Source organism: Hakea prostrata, chromosome 1 (genome assembly GCF_041222555.1).
Source record: "Hakea prostrata isolate BN-2017 chromosome 1, UWA_Hpros_2, whole genome shotgun sequence".
Classification (NCBI taxonomy): domain Eukaryota; kingdom Viridiplantae; phylum Streptophyta; class Magnoliopsida; order Proteales; family Proteaceae; genus Hakea; species Hakea prostrata.
Genome location: NC_142600.1, coordinates 68,787,339 through 68,808,105, shown reverse-complemented (window position 1 = coordinate 68,808,105; position 20,767 = coordinate 68,787,339). Strand labels below are relative to the sequence as shown.

Here is a 20,767-nt window from a genome sequence, read left to right as displayed (position 1 = left end):
TTGAAGCAGGTTTATTAATATGAAGCAATCCAGCCAATAGAATGGGCTGCTACAGGGATTAGAGGTAAGGATGATGGAGTGGTTCTATGCTTCAAAAGCCAGCAACTTTTGATGAGGGGTACTGGCTTATCACACTTAGATGTTCACAGCAATCTTGGTTGTGAATGGTAGCACTCTGGGTGGGCCTTCACAGTCTTGTATTTATCACAGAGAAACAGCAACACAAGAGACTTCGATTGCAATTCTGTGAGGTATGAGAATGGCTTCCTCACCGACAGCTACCCAGCTGTTGAAATGAGATCTCCCTTATTTCGATGGAAAGCTTGGCCAGAAATTCTGTTCCTTCCTTACAATAGGGGCCTATTAATAGCTCAGGCAGGCTTACAATGAAACAGAACTTTCTTAAACTAAAAATATTAACTGCTAACCTAGGTCTGATTGGCATGCTCTGTGTTTCACATTGACATTTGGTGTTTGGCATGAGCAGAATTAAATGATGTAGTGACGTTGAAGCATGTGTTTGCATTTGATTGCCTTGAGATATGTGTTTGATGTAATGTGGCAACTTGCCATGTAGATACTGTCACACTCCAGCTGACGGTCTCAGACCTACTTTGATGAACCCATGGGTGTGATCCACAATGTCAGGTTACGCTATAAGTAATAAATAAGACACACATTTCCATAATCAAGAGTAGGAAAAGAACATTTCATCAAATAATAAATATAAAAAGGATTCCAAAATCTCAAAATGAATACTAAGAGTATTTGAAATAAGAATATACGAGCGGAAACGAAATAAAAAATGATCTTATTATTGTTTACAATTTTCTTTAAGCATTTTACGGGTTTTCTTTTCCAATTGTTCTATGAAAGGAGTCATCACTCCCTTTTTTGTCTCTTTATCCCAACGACGAATGACCGGAGTTCTATAATTGTCAATGGGTGCTATAAGAGCACTCCAAACATCTACCTTTGTTTATTGTGGATTCTTCTCCTTTGTATAGGTTTTTTGACCTAAACTCTTTCATTTAATATAATCGTTGCTTTTTTGTTTTGGCAAAAAAAAAAAAAAAAAAAAACATCCATAGGAAGCTTCGTGCTCATCGTAATCATCTCCCATTGGCATCTCTAGTAAATCTTCAGGGGGTTCTCACACAAATGCGAGACTTTTTTTGTACTTGCATAACCATTTGAGGAAAAACAAGGAAAAATTCACAAGAAATGAGTTCTAAATAACTTAGTAAGGCAACAATCACATACTTACCACGATTGCATGAATATAAGGAAAAGAATGAAGAAATGATATGATATGCATGCATATAAGAAATCTTACTACGCAAGTCTCTATGTAGGTAGACATGCATTAAGATATATACTAGCCCTCCTCTAGGTAAGTCTTGTCACTTTGATCCTATACGGATTGGTTACCTTTGTTGGGATCTTAGGTAAGGGGTATGATCTACATCATCCACTATGGTTGGGGTACCGGTCAACACTTTCTATGGTCATCCACATATATTAGGGCGGATGCCTCTCATGTTTCCTCACGACACCCAAGCCGTTTTTGAAAGCCCATGAGTCTAACCCTTGACACATGCAATCCTACCACTACATAATAACAGTGAACATGTGTCTCCTCATGGATTGGTTACCTCTGTTGGGCATCCACAAAAGCCAACCATTGCCATCATGGGTCATTCGGCTTAAATCCCCTGCCAAAAGGGTAGTAGCATGTAATGGATAACCTAACCATACATCTAGACTTCCTGGTCATGAAGGACGACAACTAAAAAAAGTGCAATAAGCACCAAGGACAATGGTTTAGACCACACTCCTTGATGTTAAAGGATAAGAATATCAATCCTGGTATTCCCCAAGTCAAAACCACACCAATCATCATCCCACATCATATATTGAAGTAAAGCACATAATTTAAATAATTGATCATGCATAAACAGTAATTAAAGCATAATAAAGGATTATGGACATGCTTAGAATAATAAACAGATTAACATCAAACAATCTAGCTTAATATGTAATTGTGTGCTTATCGGACTTAGCAGAAAAATATTGATAAATGACCTAGATCTTCAGAGTCAAACACTCCAGTGGATTCCAGTAAATCCTAAAGTTATGTTAATGAAGTTGCATTTAGGTTTATGAATCAGATTGAGCATAAGCAACCTCAAAACGGGCTTTGTGAACCAACCGGTTGCTTGAGCCAGTTGGTCTAAGCGACCTCCTCAAGTAACCTCCTTAAGAAATAGCCAGCTTCTATCAAAATTCCAAGTCCAAAATCAAGACCTCTGATCACCATCTTCAATAGACCTTTGGGATGATCCTAGGCCTAAATCACGTTCTTGAGACTCTATACAAAACCTATAAAACACAAGGAAACGAAAACTAATTACATGGACCTGGAAATTTATATCTCTTCCCAAAAGTATTCGCCATTAAAATGGATATATGATCTATTCTCCTGGCGTGATTTGATTGGAAAGGAAGAAAAATAATTATTTTTCATCTCCAATCTTCTTCTTGCAAAGATATGAAAGAAAACCATTCTCTAAAGAGAAGAAAATTAATAGAATAAGAGTGTAGTTAACTTACCTTCTTCTAGAATCCAAAAGTCAATGAACTCCGCGAGATTCTCCACGAAAAGAGGTATTTCTTCTCCAATCACGTGCTCTCTGATCTTGCAGCCGTCCCCAATAGTCAAAAGCATTAAAATAATGCAAAAATAGGGTTAGGGGGTTTTAAATATGGTGTTGAAGGCAAAATAAGCAATACTACCTGTACTACTCTAGGTGACCGCCCAAAGTGGCAGTTGCTTAATTGGTCAATCAACAACCCCTAGAACTTTTCAGTACTTGAGCACATTGCACTCCGGATGATCCCTAACGTTGTTACAAGCTTAAACATCATAAAGAAGGCTCTTACCTTGTTCATTAACATCTTCCAACCTTGACTTTTTTGCATTGGATGTCTGCCTGCCCAAACCATTTGGGTTTCGACTGGATCTTCTGGTTCCAAATAAGGCAAGTTTCTCACCATCTTCACCTAGATCCATGAGTTTTGGGACCAATTCATGGGCTTCAATGCGGATGATCCACAGCTTCTACCGACTAGAGGCTCAGGTCTTTGGACTTGCAATTTGGGTTTCGGGTTAGGATCATGGGGATGATTACAAGATCTGAATACGCATGAGTGGAAGCTTTAAAACTTTCTTTAAAGGATCACATCCTAACACAATGCTTGGACAATTGACCATCCATTAAGACTTCGAAATCGGTGCTATGCGGTAATTTTCACTCTCCATTCGCTGAATTAGAATGCACCTAAATTCTATATATCTTGAAGGAGAATTGCTACAAGTCCATCATAATTTCTTTATGTTCTTCAATATTTGAAATTGATCGCGTATACTTCTAGGTTTTTCTTCTATTAAAAAGTGATTTTAGAATTTTCCATCGAATTGTAATCTAAATCGTTGACTGAATTAGGTAATGTGGCACGAAATTGACAAAGTTTGAGGACAGAGTTTCCAACTGAAAGCAAAGGCATTCCTGTGTAGAACAGTGACTTACAAAAATCTATATCTGTAGCACCCTGGAGGCAGAGATTCAATAACAATTGCATGCTTGGGTAAGACAAACATTTTTCAAGAGTGATAGAAATTTTCCATCACTATCATAATATAGTGCAGTGATCTATATTGATAGCAATAACAAAATTATACAATTTCATACATGCAAACCCCAACAAAAGATTGTCAGCCCTTACTAATATCAAACTCTAGTACTCTCTTCCTCCAACCTAATGCTTGAAGAACAATTGTAGTTAGTCCACCCCATGACCTGATTCTCTAGGTCATACAACACAAGTTTGTTTGATAATACCATATCACCAAAAAGAGTCTGGTTCGATGAGGGGTCAACCTTTCTAATATTTTGCCAACCAATACACCATTCACCTTTTGGGTTGTTGAACAAATAATCATGAGGATAAACCACCAAGGAAAGCGAGTTTTTGAAACGAAAATTAACAGTGGGAAATCCAGCATCCACACTCTGAGAATATGCAAAGCATGAGTCATCAGCGTAGACTTTAATATCCAAGTCAGAGTGCCCAGAAAAAATCTTCTTCATCATCTGTTCATAAATGATCTCAGGAAGATAGGCCAGTGTTGTACCACTATCAATTACTGTACCTGTGTGCTCCCCAATCACAAATATTTCTTCAGGAACTTGGAGAGCAACACCACCCACCTCAATTCCTTCCATATTGACTAGGTAATCAGTTTGATCTGGTACCAATGGAGTTGTTTTCACTTCTGGTTGCAACACATTTCCAATAGCAAATTGTCCACCAGTTACACCATCCAAGCAATGAGCAAAAATCCTTCTTACTTTACCTCCTGAAGCTAGTTGTGATAACACGGTTGTATCTCTCTGTGCAAAACCAATCACTCCATCCAGAATTATACGATCTGAATTGGACAGACCAGCAGATCTTGGAACACCACACCCAAATACAACACTCCCATTAAAGGGTGTAGTCTCTTGACCAAATTTTATAATATCTTTGACATAGTATCCATCGGCTCCATCGTTGTCTAGATAATTTATAGTAAATGCACAACCGTTAGTTTTAGTGCATTCCCCTTCAGTAAGTAGGCAAAAATCTTCATGGCAGGAAATATTTTTTGCAGTCACAGAGGCCTTCGGATCATACTTTTGGAGTTCAAGACCAAGCTTGTTATTGCTTGGACAGAGGGTGCAATCTGCGCAGTTGATCCAGAAAGTGCTACTTCCTGTATCGACTAGTACATGATAAAGCTTTGGAGGAGACCCAATGGCAAGTTCAGCAAAGTAAGTCCCATAAGTATTGATATTTCCACTCAAGGGGAGATCAATGTTGGAGTACAGGAATCTATGGTGACGGCGTCCATCATGAGCTTTGATATCTGTCAAATGGCGGTCGTGACCGGCAAATTTATGATGAACCTTGAAAATCCCAGAAGCAGAGATGTTGCAGACCTCTAACAGAATCAAAAGTATTAGCCCACATATCCATCTGACATCCATTGCTTTGCTTTTTCTTCTTGTTTCTTCCTTGCTAGTTTCTTTCAGATAGACGAAGAGGAAGAGGAGCCATGAAAATGGAGGCACTGGAGCAATGACAAAAGTTAGGTGAAGGTGAGAAAGATAGATATGGATTAAATAGACGAAAGATATAACAGAATTGGGTATTACCGTTCCTAATAATAGACAAACAAACCATAAAATGGTTTTCTTCTCTAGCTAATCCCTTTTTTTCTATCTTCAGCTCTGGGAAAATCCAACTCTAGTTCTACCATAACTACAATAACTTCACAGTAGAATATGACCAAAACCATTGAAATCCAAAAGCCTTGAATGGGGGGATAAATATGGAGCTGCAATGGAAGAGGAAGAGATGGAGAGATGGATTTTTTTTTTCTTTTCCTTTTAAGCTAGAGAAATATAATTTTCTATTTGTAGGCTGTATATTATTATTAAATAATCATATAATAATGCGACATATTCAATAAAAAATAAAATGAGCAAACTATTTTTATCATACTGTTGTGATAATATAGCATATAAATATATAAATATGTTTTTCTTTATGAAATTTAGTTGGTCAAAGAGTTTTGGAGATCTTTTGTATTTTGTATAGCATAAAATCAACAATCTAACAACTCTAAAGTTAATTAAGTCTTATTTATATCAAAGGAGTAATGCTTTAGCTAAGTTTTGTTTCGTGTATACAGTGCTATGAGTAGATAATATGTTTATACCCAAAAAAAACAAGAATATTGCTAATGTAGAGTTGTTCTAGCAATAAGATTTACAACTTCTTAGTGAAGAGGTTGTGGGTTCGACTCTCGCCGAGGTATCTCACCTGAGAAAGTAATCGAAGTGCATGCAAGTGGCCCACCATATACTTAATGTGCAACACCGAAGTTGAAATCCATCTCTAGAAAGTTAGTCTATAATTTCATTTAATTAGTCTTGCAGGCCAACCAAACTTCTCTCAACCAGTAGAGAGGCATAAAACTACCTCTAGGGAATGAGATTCAACATCCAAAGGCCCGATCCCTTTTGTGGCCGACAACAACAAGCCTTCCTAGAGAGCTAAGAGTTCAACCTGAAAAAACTGAACAATAATCAAAGCACTATGCAAAACCTCGTTTAAAAGCACTTGTATGGTCTCTAGAGACCCCTCTAGTTTAATCTTCCCCAGGGTGGTTTCCACTTCTCTCTATTGGGAACACCCAATGGCTTCAATGATTGAAGTTGAAACATCCTTAATAACCATCCAGTCTTCTCTTGGTTATTAAGCTCCTCTTCATGGCAATCTTTGTTCTCCAAAATCAAAGCATGAACCATGGTATAAGCAAAAAGTAATTGACCAACAACAACAACAACAACAATAACAAGCCTTGTTCTAACGAAATGAGTTCGGCTATATAGATTATTGTCTTCCATTCAGTTTTGTTTAAGGTCATGCTAGATACAATACCTAAGTTATACATATCATTTTTTATCATTTCTTTTAAAATTATCTTAGGTCTACCCCTAACTCTTCTAGTTCCTTCAAACAAAAGTAATTGACCAATTATCATATCTAGACCGCACTGAAGAAGGTCAAGGAAGGTTGCCCTTCATCATTCATTCATGTTCTCAATGTTGTATTAGTCTTGATAATAACTAAAACTAATTTAGACCAAACTCCCATATATGTAAGGCATCTTCCCTCTCATTAACACATAAATTGCATCTTAACGTGATCCAATAGTCGTTGAACCTTCCATTTCCTCTCGTTAGTCGACAAGCATGTCAAATAATTTATTTTTGCATTATTTCTTTGTAGTAGATAAAGCATTATTCTAATGGATGTATAATAAATTAAATCTTAATTATACTGAACGAGTCATGGTGCGACAACATGTTGCTCAATACATAAATACCATCAATGTATGTCTAAATAAAAATATTTTGTAGACCAAAAAAAAAAAATGAAAATTTGTATTAGAGAAATAAGAAATGAATGTTTTTACAATACTTGTAGAAATTTTTTTTTTGGTGTGGAATTAGTAGTTTTATATTAAAGAGTGAGAACTATTATATATAGGGATGAGAAAGTTGAACCTGTGACTTCTTCTCTAAGAGGTGCCGGTCATTACCAATTGAACAATTTTTATATTTTTTATTTTTTTAATAGTATTTTTACCAAATAAAGATATATGAAATTTTTACATTTGAGAAAAAACTCCACCACGAAATGTTGAAAATTTGTTTTATTTGTTTTGAATTTTGTATTATTCTTAATAATAACTATTTAAATTAAATTGAATTCAAAGGATGAGGAGGAGCGGGCATTTAATTATTGTTGATTGTGTAATAATAAAGGTAATTGACTGGAAAATCTTTCTATGAGAATAGACAAGATATCTAATGATTCTTAGAAAGAGTCAAAATCAAGAGATATGATATTAGCAAAAAGCTAGAAATCTTACAATTATGGAGTCTAGAATTCATTTTTATCTAGAAAAAGTTTATTTGCAATTTTTTTTTATAGAAATCCCTCTTGCCCTCTTTCCATGTATGAATTACCAGCATTTGATTCCCCTCCACCTACCTCCAATTTTTTAAATTTTCCTATAGAAATCCTTCTCCCTTCTTTTTATGTGTGAAATACTACTACTTGGCTCACATTAAAGAAAATTTGTAATTAATGATAAATATAATAGATAAAATGGCAATTATCAATAATTAGCTTTTAGGGTATTTGAAAAATTCATAAAAATTAAGGTGCACAACTTACCATTATTCGACCTCGATTTTAAATCCTGACTTTGCTCCCGAAGAGAGCATCAATCGTTTGAAAATACTTAATCACCTAGATTGCGATTAGTGGATGACTAATGTGGATTTAGTGAGCCAATGCCTCAAGGCTTTGATCTCACTAGTGCAATGGGACATCGGTCTGACTCTCATATAGGGTCATGTATGGACACGAGTCATACATTAGAATATTGAAAAAATTACATGATTATCTACTCTTAGATTTTCCTTTACAAAAGTGGCCATTCAACGTTTCAGTTAACAAAATTAACCAAAACTATTGAAAACAATGATTTTTAATCTCCTTTGGACACTTTTATCCCTAAACTAAGCAACCATAATCTTCTTCGTGCAATCCCAACTCTTTGTTCTTGTTTTTACCCATTGCTTTCATGATTGCTTAATTTGTCCGTATGATTAGTTTTATAAGTAAAAAATGTCAAAACGAGAAAAAATAATTAATGTTTTTGATTAATTTTGTGAATCCAAACTTAGTTTTAGCTAGTTTTATTAACTGAATATTGAATGATTATTTTTGTAAAAGAAAATCTAAAAGTAACTAATTGTGTAATTTTTCATTCAAATTTCCGAACTTTACCCACAAAAAAGAGAGTAAGGATCAACTTTCCGTCCGTGATAACAATATGTTCCACTGACGATTTTGATCCATAGGATAAGGTCTATGTGGGATCCACTTAAATTTTTTTTCTTTAATTTTATTTTTAATATTTACAGACGAACCCACCATTATGGTTTAGAAGCATCACCTGAGCACATTTTTGTAGATGGAGACTCGAGAGAATGGCATTCCAAAGAGAATCTAGATCATCACCCCGTCAAGGAATCACAGAGTGCTCCCCTAATGGCTTTACCACCACAAATTCGGTGGGACCCATAGGTTAAAAAAAAAAAAAATCATCACCCAACCCCTGGGTTCCCCTATACTTATAGTGATAAAGTTGTCGGAGAGCACAGAGTGCTACCCGGACGGGTAGCTGATCCGGACTCTTCCAAAGAGACCATTTGCGTATGTCCGTTGACTAGAGAATTACTCTTCGTTTAATGGCCCCACTGCCCGAGTGGCCAGTGGTAACGTAACCGTGATTAAGAGAAATTAAGTAGGAATTAAATGGCTTAAACAAAATTATTAATATGCACATGCCGCATATCATTTACAGAGAGACTGCCATTGTCTCCCAGACTTGCGCAAGCCTAAGAAAGAAGCCTAACAGGCTAACCCCCTATTCCTACCATTTTTGTAGATCGGAAACTTCGGATTCTTTTGTGTTCATTTATAGACTCGAAATCTAGAGATTGGATTCGTTCTTCTCAAGAGTCAAGACTTCCTTCTGAGCATACAAATCCAACGGGATATTCAAGGACTTAATCAGTGACAACTGCAATACATCCCGAAACCCTAGTTTTCTGGTGAGCAATACTTTCATCTCCTCTTTTTTCAGTTTATGGTTTTGGGGTAGGGTGGGGAGTATCGAGTTGCACATCTGATCAGGATATTTAGAAAGTAGTATGGGTTTTAAGATAATCTCGAATTTATTTGAAAGGAAGGCGGATGGATTATCTCTGTTTAACGTTTGCTGAAATCAATCAACTATATTGATTTCACGACTGAGTTTCTGATTATATCTGCGTAAGATATGTTTTGATCATTGATCAGAGATAAGGAAATCCCATCTCGATGAACTTTTTGCATAGGAGACTGTAGTGATTGGTAAGAGTAAATTACATTATCAACCCAAAGACTGGATTTTTCACCTAGTTTGATAAATAATATTGTCTTCCTATGAGGATATCTAAAATGGGTAAGAGCTTCAGTTGGATTTAGGTATACCTTTTCTTGGTGATATGGATTGGATACTTTGTTATGCACAGCTGTTTTTATGTATTTCTAGCATATTGTTATTTATGACATCCGGGACCTGGTTTTCAAAAAATAACAACCAAATTATTAATTTTGTTTATTCTGTTTGGGGTTCTAGGGTATTATGTTTGCTGGACATTTACTATTGCTGGCATGTGGTCAATATAGGTAAGTGATTCTTCTTCCTAATTACTATTTCAACGAGTATTTTCTGGAAGTTCAATTAATTTTAGTAGTTCTGTTCAGTAGAACTGATGCTGTTTTTAAGATCCATAAAGGATCCTTTATTTCTGGTTATGTATGTTTTGCAATCTTTTACATGCGCATTGTTCTTTTGATTTACTCACATGATTGCCCTTATGATTCACTAATGTTAGCAAAACATTGTGTATTTTACCTGTTCTTGCATTTTCTATTCATGCCCCTTGTAACAATTCTTTTGTTTGCTTGTTTGTATCAGCATTGGCTGCTTTATCCAGGCTTCATCTCTATACGATACATCCATGTTGGAAGTGGAACAGTTTCATTTTGGATTTAATCATTTTCTTACATGTTTCTGTCAATGCTACTTTGGTTTCAGTCTCTCTTCATGCCTGTTCAAATGTTCGTTTCTTGCATTCTGCTTCTATGTTATACTTTTCATTCTTCGGAGATTTTCTGAAACATCAAGGGAAGTGAGCAATGGATATAACTCTACTTGAATCCCAATTAGGTAAAACCAAAGATTTTCTGAATGTGGGGCCAAAGGACCAGATGCATCCTATATACATCAATAATCAAGCTCTATTGTTTTGAATTGTGATTTGTGTCCTAATAAACAACTTAACAGCCAACACATTGCAATATTACTACCCTCTATCTTAGTGACCTTTCTGTCATTCTTTTCCCCCTTATTGCTGGGGACCCAGGGTCTGGCCCAGTCTTCAGGATCCTCTCAATTAGAACCAGTAGCACTTAATAGGGTCAAAAGCTTGCTGTTTAGGTCAATATCTCACAGGACAGCAGCAAATACTACTCCAAACACCTTGCAGATGGGCTAAGTTGAATCCCAAGTCTTAAGGTTAGGTTTAGGGTAGTCTAGGGTTAATTGGGAAGGGGTTTAGGGTTCGGCCAGGTTAGGTCTAGAGCTGGAAATGTAATGAAAAGTTTTCTGTTTCAACAGAGATGATTGCAGTATTCTAACAAGCTAGGCTTTGTATGCTTTAGGGCTAGAATTAGCTTTGATTTTATTATTTTATAATCTCAGAATTAATCTCTCAAGGCTAGGGTCCAAAATAGGTGTCGTATTTGGCTTTGGACTCTTGGTTAGGGTCCCAAGGGAGGTAGAGAAGGTATAGGAGAAGGTATTCCTAAAAGGGTTTAGGGTTTGGTTGAGGGGTTTGGGACTTAAGAGAGTTTTAGTGAAACTAGGTTTTCTAGGTCTGGAGTTTGAAGATGAATTGCAGAAAAATTATAAACTAATGAAGGAGGGGGCTGTGATGTAATTAAAGTGATGATTACCGGGGAAAGGATTCAAAGGAAGGTGCAATCCTAATGGAGGAAAGATAGGGTGAAAGGGGTAGGAAATCCTAGGGGTTCTGGGATTGGGATGGGCTGCTACTGCTGCAATGATGAAGGAAAGGTGGGTGCATTTTTTGCCATGGCTAGGGAAGGTAAGAGGGTAGGGGCAGGGGCTGGGGTTTCACTTGATGGGATGGAAGATCACTCGGTGGTCATGGTCGCTGAAACTGATTAACTCTGGTACTGCTGCAAGTGTTGGTAATTGCAGAAAGCAAGAAAGCGTCAAAACCGTAGTCATGAGGCTCTCTCCCATGATTCCCAAGTCTTCCCTCAATGCTGGTTTATGTTATTCATCAAATCTGATTTTTACATGAGGGGGTGGCTCTTTTTATAGCCTTACATCAAGGGAAAATTAAACTAGGACTCTCTTACTTGACTTTAATTAGAAAACATACTTGGACTCAACTTAGGGATTCCACTTTGGATTGGGATTCCTTTCACAACACAATAACTTAAATAAAACAACTAGACCCCTAATCAAATGTAACTTGCAAAAACAACTAACCAACTTCCAGAAGGAATCCTACTTGAAAATTGGATACAAAGTGGGGACTCTTACTTAGACAAGGACTCTCACTCCAACAAGGACTCTATCATAGCTCATCAAGGAAAGATCCAAATTATAAAATAAAAGTAGATCTAGATTCCTTGAAAGGAGTGGATCTGACTTAGAGAATCCCTCTCTAATTTGGTCTCCTTCTCAGATTGGAAGTCTTCAATAACTTGACCAAAGCAAACCCAAACTCAACAATAGAAGTAGATATGGATTCCTGATAGCATTATGCGTCTGACCTGCCCTAATTGGGCTCCAAAAGAGGGGGTAAAATACACCCCTGGACAAAATTCGGCCAGTCCTTGGTGCACCTTTTAGGGTCTGTTTTATGGTCCAAATCTCAATGGATTTTATGTGGGCTGGGCCTGGTCACATCAGGATAGATTTAGAATGGTCTTTTCGCATGCGACTGAAAGTAATTTTTTGCAATTAGAATGGTGTAACATAATTTTCCCTATAGTGATATTCATCTTCAACCCATATCTTCAGTTGATGAGTTGTGAATGTCCAATCTTCCTCCCACTTCATGGAAACAAAATGATGTGGATGATGCAATAGAGAACAGTCCATCATATGGCAGCAATAATCTAGATATTAAAGAATGAGCACCACAATAAACTCAACAAGCAAGAGAGCCACTAATAATTAATATGATCCCAATACTCTCCAATGTCCTCCTTGTGGTAGCTAATAAAATGCCAGATAGGCTGGATCATTAATAGCAATGGCAACAATCATCCTGGGCGATTACCAATTAAAAATCATCTGCAAATCCTAAGCTGATGCGGTCTGGAGTCTTTTGCAAACACATATACCAACAGTGATTTTAAAAATTTTGGCAACATGTGATCAGACAAGTGAAAAATATCAAATGATGCAATCTGTGGGGTTGCAGAACTTGGTGTTGGATCATCTATGAGGCAACCCATTTGATGCATTTCAAAAGTAGTTAAAAGGCATCAGATAATGGCAGTTTGGTAAATACTCAAAACTTTTTAAGGGTCCTTTGGTAGATAAAGAAGAAGGAGGGAATGCCATGGTTGTATCCAAGCCAAAGTGTAAACTTGGAAGCAAATTAAAAGTTGTAACATGAGTTTATCATAGAAAGGAGGCGTAATATGAGAAATTTGGCATTAAAGGAATCAACATCAATCTTGAAGGTTATGCTAGAAAATAGTTGAAATAAAATAAGAAAGAAGAAACACTATTGAAGAATCAAGTTGAAATAAAATAAGAAAGAAGAAATACTATTGATGAACCGACAATAACAAACAAGCGGCCTTGTCCCAACTAAATGGGGTTGGCTACATGAATTCTTGCCTTCCAATCAGCTCTGTTTGAGGCCATGCTAGATACAAGGCCTAAAATTCCAACAAGACGTCGAGGGCAGCGATGACCACGTGACCAGAAATAAAATGAGCTAACGAAGTGCATAGACTAGTGCATGAGGTTGAACCACAAGTTATTTGATGTCACTTCGAGTATTGCATGCGAGGAAACAGAAATAATATTGTTGATGGACTTGGGAGTCCAGACTGTAAGAAGCACTGGTAATGGCATGCTAGGGATTGGTAGATTCACAGGCCTCAAGCACTAACATGGAAACAATGATCATCTAATGTTCCTTTGAGCAGCTCACTGGCTTCAGCTATCCTTAGAAAGAAGAGCTGTAGCCCATATTTGGTCTTTTGATTGCATTAGTGAAGAACAGCCACTATGAGAAGCGCAAATGGCTACAAGCCACAAATCACAAGAACTGTCTTAGTGAAACATCTTCTTAATCATATCCGACTTAAAAGTTTCTGGGTGATAATTGCAGGATTGTTTTGGATGTTCTTGAATGATGTTCATTGTAACTTTATTTCATTGTGTAGTGAATCATCTTCAGCTTTGCATGAGGATGTAACACATCATAATAGTCTGTGAACCGTGTTAAATTTTGTTTCATCTTGACTCTCCTTTTCATTTCTGTTTGTACTTTTTTTAATTTTTGTTACAGCAGTGGCGGTGCATGACTGAATTTGGTCCTGAAATTCTAAATGTGGCTAATTCAGACCAGATGGGGTTGGGTACTTGGGTTGGGACTGAATGTCAATCTTTTTAAGCTTAAAAACTGTGTACCTCATTCCTAGTTAGTAACATTTTCTGCCTCAGGTCTGGCAAAATGCCATGGAACCAGGCACAAAATCATCTGATGGGTGAATTTAATGAGAAATGAATATTATTGGTGCTTGGTCTTGTAGCCATGAATTGATTTTTTTTAGAATTTTATTCCCCTCCGCGCTCCCTCCTCTTTTTCTTCCTTTGTTGCTTTCTGTTTCTACTTTCATGCATATCAATATGTAGGGCCTATTCCATTTGTTTTGGTATCTCCCAGATCAATATGTAGGGCCTATTCCATTTGTTTTGGTATCTCCCAGAATACAGATTCCAAGCTTGGAATTGTTCGACTTCACTATGATGATTTATTGTCAATCTTGAAACACTATACAACCACTGGTAGCACCCAATTGAAAATTTATGTTCATGGACATGGTGATGCCTTACGGATGAATGGAGCTTTTGAGTTGTTTGTTTCAGAAAGATTCTGAACCTCAAAATTACCGAGTTGTAAAGGGTTCCTTGAGACATAGGCAGTCGTACTTATGCTCCCCCATCATAACCCCCACCCAAAATCTCTATGTTAAAACTTAAAGCAATTAGTTGTTTGAACTGTTAGCTTAGAAAATTGAAGTCTCTATCCTTTTTAATTGTTGATTTAATAAACTCTGTCTGATCTGATAAATGTCTTGTGGGGCTTGGAGTTTTGTAGGTTAAATTCTACTGGTGTTTTCTCTGAAGAAAACCCTCACAACTTAACCATCGGAGGAAGCAACTATGCTACCTACGGGATCGAAAGAAATCCCAATTCGTGAGAACAACCAGAAGGTCCACCCTCAGCCTCTTGAAGAAACCATGAATCAGAATCAGGAACCCTTGGATGCTCTGATATCCAAAATCTTTGCGAACATTTCCTCTTTAAAATCAGCCTATATTCGGCTCCAAGAAGCCCATACTCCTTATGACCCAAACAAGATTCAAGCTGCTGACAAACTTGTGATTGCAGAACTCAAGAACCTCTCGGAACTCAAGCACTCTTACAGGGAGAACAATCCGAAACCTGTTTCTGTTTCTCCTCAGGACTCCCGTTTAGCTGCCGAAATTCAAGAACAACAGAATTTGTTGAAGACTTATGAGGTAATGGTGAAGAAATTCCAGTCGCAGCTCCAGTCTAAAGATTCTGAGATTCTTCAATTGCAACAGCAGATTGAAGAATCAAACCAGAAACGGATAAGACTAGAGAAGAAGCTCAAGCTAAGGGGCTTGCCTGCCAAAGAATCTCAAGATTCAGGGAATGTCAATGGGTTCTTCTCCATGGATTTAACTCCAGATCTCTTCTCCTCATCTGTGGAGGCTGCTTACAGAGACATCCATGATTTCTCTAAACCACTGATCAACATGATGAAAGCTGCGGGATGGGATCTTGATGCAGCAGCCAGCTCCATCGAGCCCACTGTTTTTTATGCAAAAAGGGCTCACAAGAAGTATGCATTTGAGTCCCATATATGCCAAAGAATGTTCAGTGGGTTTCAGGAAGAGAGCTTCTTGGTCAAATCAGATAATCTTGTTGTCACTAAAGATGGATTCTTCCATCAGTTTCTTGCCCTGAAACCAATGGATCCCTTGGACATTTTGAGCCAAAACCCAGATTCTATTTTTGGAAAATTCTGTCGCAGCAAGTTCCTTGTTGTGGTTCATCCAAAGATGGAGGCTTCCTTTTTTGGCAATTTGGATCAGAGGAACTATGTGATGGGTGGTGGCCATCCAAGGACTCCCTTCTATCAGGCATTTCTGAAACTCGCCAAGTCTATATGGCTTTTACATAGGCTAGCAAATGCTTTTGATCCCAAGGCTAAAGTCTTTCAGGTCAAGAGTGGGAGTGAGTTCTCAGAGGTTTACATGGAAAGTGTGGTGCAAGATGGGATGCTTGATGATAGCAATCAGTGTCCTAAGGTTGGTCTTATGGTTATGCCAGGATTTTGGATTGGGGGAAGTGTTATCCAGTCCAAGGTTTACATTTCAGGGATGAAGTGTACTGAATGGTCGACCTGCTTCTGAAGTGGATGTACTGTAGGAAGTATTTATTTGTGTGCTTATTTGCAGCTTTCTCTCTTTTTGTAATATATTTATTTCTGCTGTTGACACTGGACTGTTTATCCAGCTTTTTTGAAGAGAAATGTAAGTTGCTTTGTCCTTCCTTTAATCGATGAAGTATGGATATATACTGAAATGTGAGGATTCAGAGCTAGCCGAGGGATTCTCCTTAAGAATACCAAACTTTTTTATGATTGGTGTCATGTTCCTCGTGTTTATGAGTAGCTTGATTGGAATTTTGATATGAATATCAAGGACAAGAGATCCTAAATCGATCATATTGCCCTTAACTAGTGTGATAGCTAATCAAATTGCATGCATTGTCCTTGGTTTTGTTCCAAAGAGTTATTTAATTCTTCGAATAATTTGCGAATTATTCTCCGAATCCGAATGGTACGATTTATTTGCCTAATTTTGCGTTTTTTCCATTGATTAAATAAAATTCATGATTAATCCTTGCCAATCTGAATTTTATGAGAATAATACTGATAATAATGGCATGAAAAAAAGGTCAAAACTTATCAAATTTTCACTCCCAACACGTTTAGTGTTAATCTTTCTTCTACAAACTTTTTCTATACAATTCTTCTGCAAGCAATTTTTACATACTCATGGTTTTTTTTTGTGATTCTTCTTTCTACAAACGATTTATGTACATCCCTTTGTTATTGATTGAGATTTCTGACTGTTCACCACTTTTGAACTGTAAAATCCACAACCATAATTATTGTCTTTTTTTTTTTTCTTCTTGGGTATTAACTTCTCTTTTGGGGAAAAAAAAAATCTTTTGCTGTGCACATCTCTCAGCTTTGCACAATAGTGCAGTTTCACAAAAGGACACGTGTATAATACCAAATTAATGATTCAGATTGAAACCCTAGTCTAAATGTAAGTTTAAATGGATCTCATCCTATACCCGTTAGAAAACCCGATTCAAGTCCGACCTTGCCTCTCACACCTCTTTTTTCGTTCTTCCGTCAAGGAAACTTGAACTGTATCCTTCATTGCTGTCAAAGGAAACTGATCCTTATTGTTCGTTTTTCTTCTCTCCAGTATTGTTGTGAAATGAAAAATCAAATAGAATTCTAAGAAAGTTGTAGAGATTATTCTAATCGAATTTGAAATTTCTCAATCCTATGAGGGAATTACAGGGAATTGTAAAGAAATGAATTACAGAAGATGTGAATCCCTACTTCAACCCTCTAGGTTAGAGGATAATCTTATCTCGAAGCCCTATCGTCATACATTATAAAGATTCCAGACGTGGGCCCTTTCTAAATATGTGATAGAGAGTCGTCAATGAATTTGAAAAACCTTGTGAAAATGCAGACATTGCCACATAGTAGTTTTGTACTGAACTTTTCTTCCTAGTGTTAAACGGAAACTGAAAATCAGATTAGGTGTATCATCACTTCAGCGTTTTTCAACATGAAAAGCCCAAAAGGTGTGAATGCATCGTAAGAAAATATCACATGTCTGCCAATCTGGAACCTTCCTTCCTACTGTTGTTTTCTCCGCTTCCTCTTCTCTTTCCATTTAAAGTCTATGAAATTCTAGACTACTTTTCATCTTCAAATGGAAAAAAGGGTGAGAGCCCATTTCAAAACGGAATATCCAGTTTCTGAAAAGAAATCAATTATGGCTCAATTTGCAAAAAGTCTAAAACCAGGTCTTCTTCTTTTCTCTCTCTTTTTTTTTTAAAGTTGCAGTAATTCTTCCATGTGAGGCACCCTCAAGTGGTGCTTTTCAGACATCATTTCCTAAATTTCAGCCATTTTTCCGCCATTTTTAAGGCTTATCATCATTATTATTGGTTCTGAGTGGCGATTTCTTTGACTTAATCCATTTCAACCCATAGGCCTAATCCATTGCTCAAAACTCAGGAGTCATAAACCCATTATGGCCAGGGAGAAGAATATAAACATTTTAATTACCTAGATTACCGCTAATTAATCAAACAATAGAAGGCCTAATCAAATCTAATGTGAACACATCTTATGTGAATGGTAACATGTACAGACCAATCAATCAATCATAAACTAAAGCATTCATATCAGGTATCAGGGTGAGACTCTATATATAGCAATCCTCAGTTCCTCACACAACCCAATCTGAGACACCAAGCCTTCACCAGTTTCAAATTCATTTCTTTCTCCAACATGTCTCAAGCAGCATTATCCTTGCTGCTTCTACTCTCCTTCCTCTGCATAGTTGCAGGCAACAGTTCCAGTTCTCTGAGTTACATAAAGAGCTCATGCAACACCACTCGCTACCCAAGCCTTTGTGTGAAGACCCTTTCCCCTTATGCCAGCAAAATCCGACCCAATAATGCTCAGCAGTTAGCCCAGGTAGCTCTTACAGTTAGCCTTTCCTATTCCAGATCTGGATCATCATATGTGTCAAAGATGTATCGAGCGAAGAATTTGAAGACCAAAGAGTACAAAGCCTTGAAGGACTGTGTAGATAACATGAGCGACAGTGTGGATCGGCTTAGCACTTCCAGTAAAGAGATGAAGCAGACGAGTACAACTTCTCAGAGTGATTTCTCGTGGCATATGAGCAATGTTCAGACCTGGGTCAGTGCTGCACTTACTGATGATAACACTTGTGTTGATGAGTTCTCTGGGCATTCCATGGATGGGAATGTCAAAACTTCAATTAAAAACAGAATCACCACTGTAGCTCAAGTCACCAGCAATGCCTTGGCCTTGATCAACCGTTATGCTTCCAGTCACTGACCCTGTTGCTTAGAAGCCTTGTTAGCTTGATTTGGGTTTTGAATTTGGTTTTAGTTTTGTGTTTGATGTTATACTAGTTTGGTGTGGATATACTCATGTGTTAGGTACAAAAAATGCATTGGAAGCTCTGTTTTCTATTTTCACTCTGAAACAAAATCAGTTGCCCAACAGGGCAGAGTTGAGTGTTCTTCAATTTCTTGAATCTTGAGATGCTTAGCTTATGAACCCAGTTCTGTTTCTCCCAATTTAAAATCCTGCAACAATAGCTGAGTGAAAACAAAAACCGCCATGAAAACGGAGATCCAATAATGTAGGGAATGGGAAACAGAGGAGTAGATCAAACTGGAGAAGGGGAAATCAAAGGAAAATCCTGCCGCAATTAGTGGCTTTTCCTGAAAAGCAGAATTAATTCTGTTATTCTGGTCGCTATCCAATAGCACAAGTCCACAACTACCAACCAACCTGGAAGGAAAAAAAGGAGCAGTTGGAGAATAACCAAACCTTCTGCATTTTTTTCTCTTTGGGTCCTTTGAATTCGTATAAGGAGGCACTGTAGAAAGGGAATTGGTCGATGTAATTTAATTTATTTCCTTAGATGAATCTGCTAGAGAAATGGTGGCTAATGACTTGGAGAATAATCAATTTTCACAGTTCCAACTCAATCGTTGAATTCCACAAGCCCAGCCACGAGACCCAGGTGGGAAGATCAGTGGAATATAATCTCACAAGATAGGAAAAAGATATGGAGATGGAAATGGCAATCGAACGAACCCAGCAGTGCTGCTGTTAGAGAAGACGATTGAGTCCATTAGTTAATCTTCTCACTAAATATCTGTGAAATGCTGCTATTCAATTGTTAAATTCACTATTAACTGAATTAAATAAAGAGACAAGATTGGGCACATAGCCCACCGCAGCAGATCACATGGAGATAGTGGACTTTTCCGAGGTTTTCAGCAACTGGGTTACCGAAAAAACCGAAAAAGGATAATAATTAAGTGGATATAAAACTTCCACACTACCATATGGTGCTTGCCCCTAACGCTCAGAATCTCCAACTACGATTATTATTATTAACATTAATAGCCAGCATAAGTAGTCGGAGCAACGCAATGGTAAGTTTGTTTTTTTCTGTCATTATCAACCAGTCATAGCAATTGGGACCAACAGGCCAGGAGGAGCTCTACTTAGGTGCTGCACAATAAATTTACAGCAAACATTAAAATAATTCTGCCTGGGAGAAGAGAGAAGGTGTGGTAGCGGCAGAGATTCGAATTCAAGATCTTCTTGAACTTGTTACTTTACATAAAAGGCTGCATGTTGTGGTAGAACTGTAGAAGTACATCAACGATATACTAGGTTTGTGCTTAGTAACTTTTCTGTGATGGGAGATCTGATCAGTTTTTATGTAAATTCATTTTTACATGTTCATGTATCGGGAGATTGTTCTTTTGTTTGGAAATTGAAGTTTTGGTAAATTTGTCTTGTAAATATTCTTAATTGGACTTGCGTAATATTAAAAGATTTCTAGCTTTCAAATACTCAACACGGGAGCAATGTGAAGGGCAATACCAATAAGGGAGGGGGCTTTACAAAGTGCACCCCGTCGGGGGAGCACAGACTGCTCCCCGGCAGCTTCCCAACCACACAAATACGTGGGGCCCACAGGTGAAAAACACCTTTTGAAAAAATTAAAAAATTTTTCAAATGTTCACCTATGGGCCCCACGTGTTTGGGTGGTTGGGAAGCAGTCGGGGAGCACTCGAGCCATTCTTGCATTCAGTTGCCGGTTTGGTTTGATCAATGAATCAAATTGGTTAGTCCGGCTTAAAAACGTTTTCATTTTCCAACAATTAGAATTTTCAACAAACGCATATTTGCTCATTCTTAGCTTACTAAAGAATTAATGCTGCTACTTTGGGCAGTGCAGAGAATTTCAACGTATTGGTAGCTGAACAGGTCTTCATGT

At 37.4% G+C, this 20,767-nt stretch overlaps 2 protein-coding genes and 1 pseudogene across 3 annotated transcripts; 2 read left to right on the top strand and 1 right to left on the bottom strand.

Moving 5' to 3' along the window:
- Positions 1-3,791: 3,791 nt before the first annotated feature.
- LOC149029600 (aspartic proteinase 39 pseudogene) lies at positions 3,792-5,090 on the bottom strand (annotated as a pseudogene).
- A 3,957-nt stretch (positions 5,091-9,047) lies between these two features.
- Positions 9,048-16,358, top strand: LOC149029599 (protein GRAVITROPIC IN THE LIGHT 1-like). Of its 2 annotated transcripts, XM_089141966.1 has the most exons (4): positions 9,048-9,302; positions 9,872-9,921; positions 10,214-10,356; positions 14,679-16,358. In XM_089141966.1, exon 4 carries the CDS (start codon positions 14,744-14,746, stop codon positions 16,022-16,024), a length of 1,281 nt encoding a protein of 426 aa, XP_088998092.1. In that variant the 5' UTR covers positions 9,048-9,302; positions 9,872-9,921; positions 10,214-10,356; positions 14,679-14,743; the 3' UTR covers positions 16,025-16,358. The 2 variants fall into 2 exon arrangements, with proteins under 2 accessions (XP_088998092.1, XP_088998091.1); XM_089141965.1 differs by lacking the exon at positions 10,214-10,356.
- Positions 16,359-18,134: 1,776 nt separating this feature from the next.
- Positions 18,135-19,189, top strand: LOC149029598 (pectinesterase inhibitor 9-like). Its single transcript, XM_089151062.1, has one exon. It carries the CDS (start codon positions 18,220-18,222, stop codon positions 18,796-18,798), a length of 579 nt encoding a protein of 192 aa, XP_089007188.1. The 5' UTR covers positions 18,135-18,219; the 3' UTR covers positions 18,799-19,189.
- Positions 19,190-20,767: the final 1,578 nt, after the last annotated feature.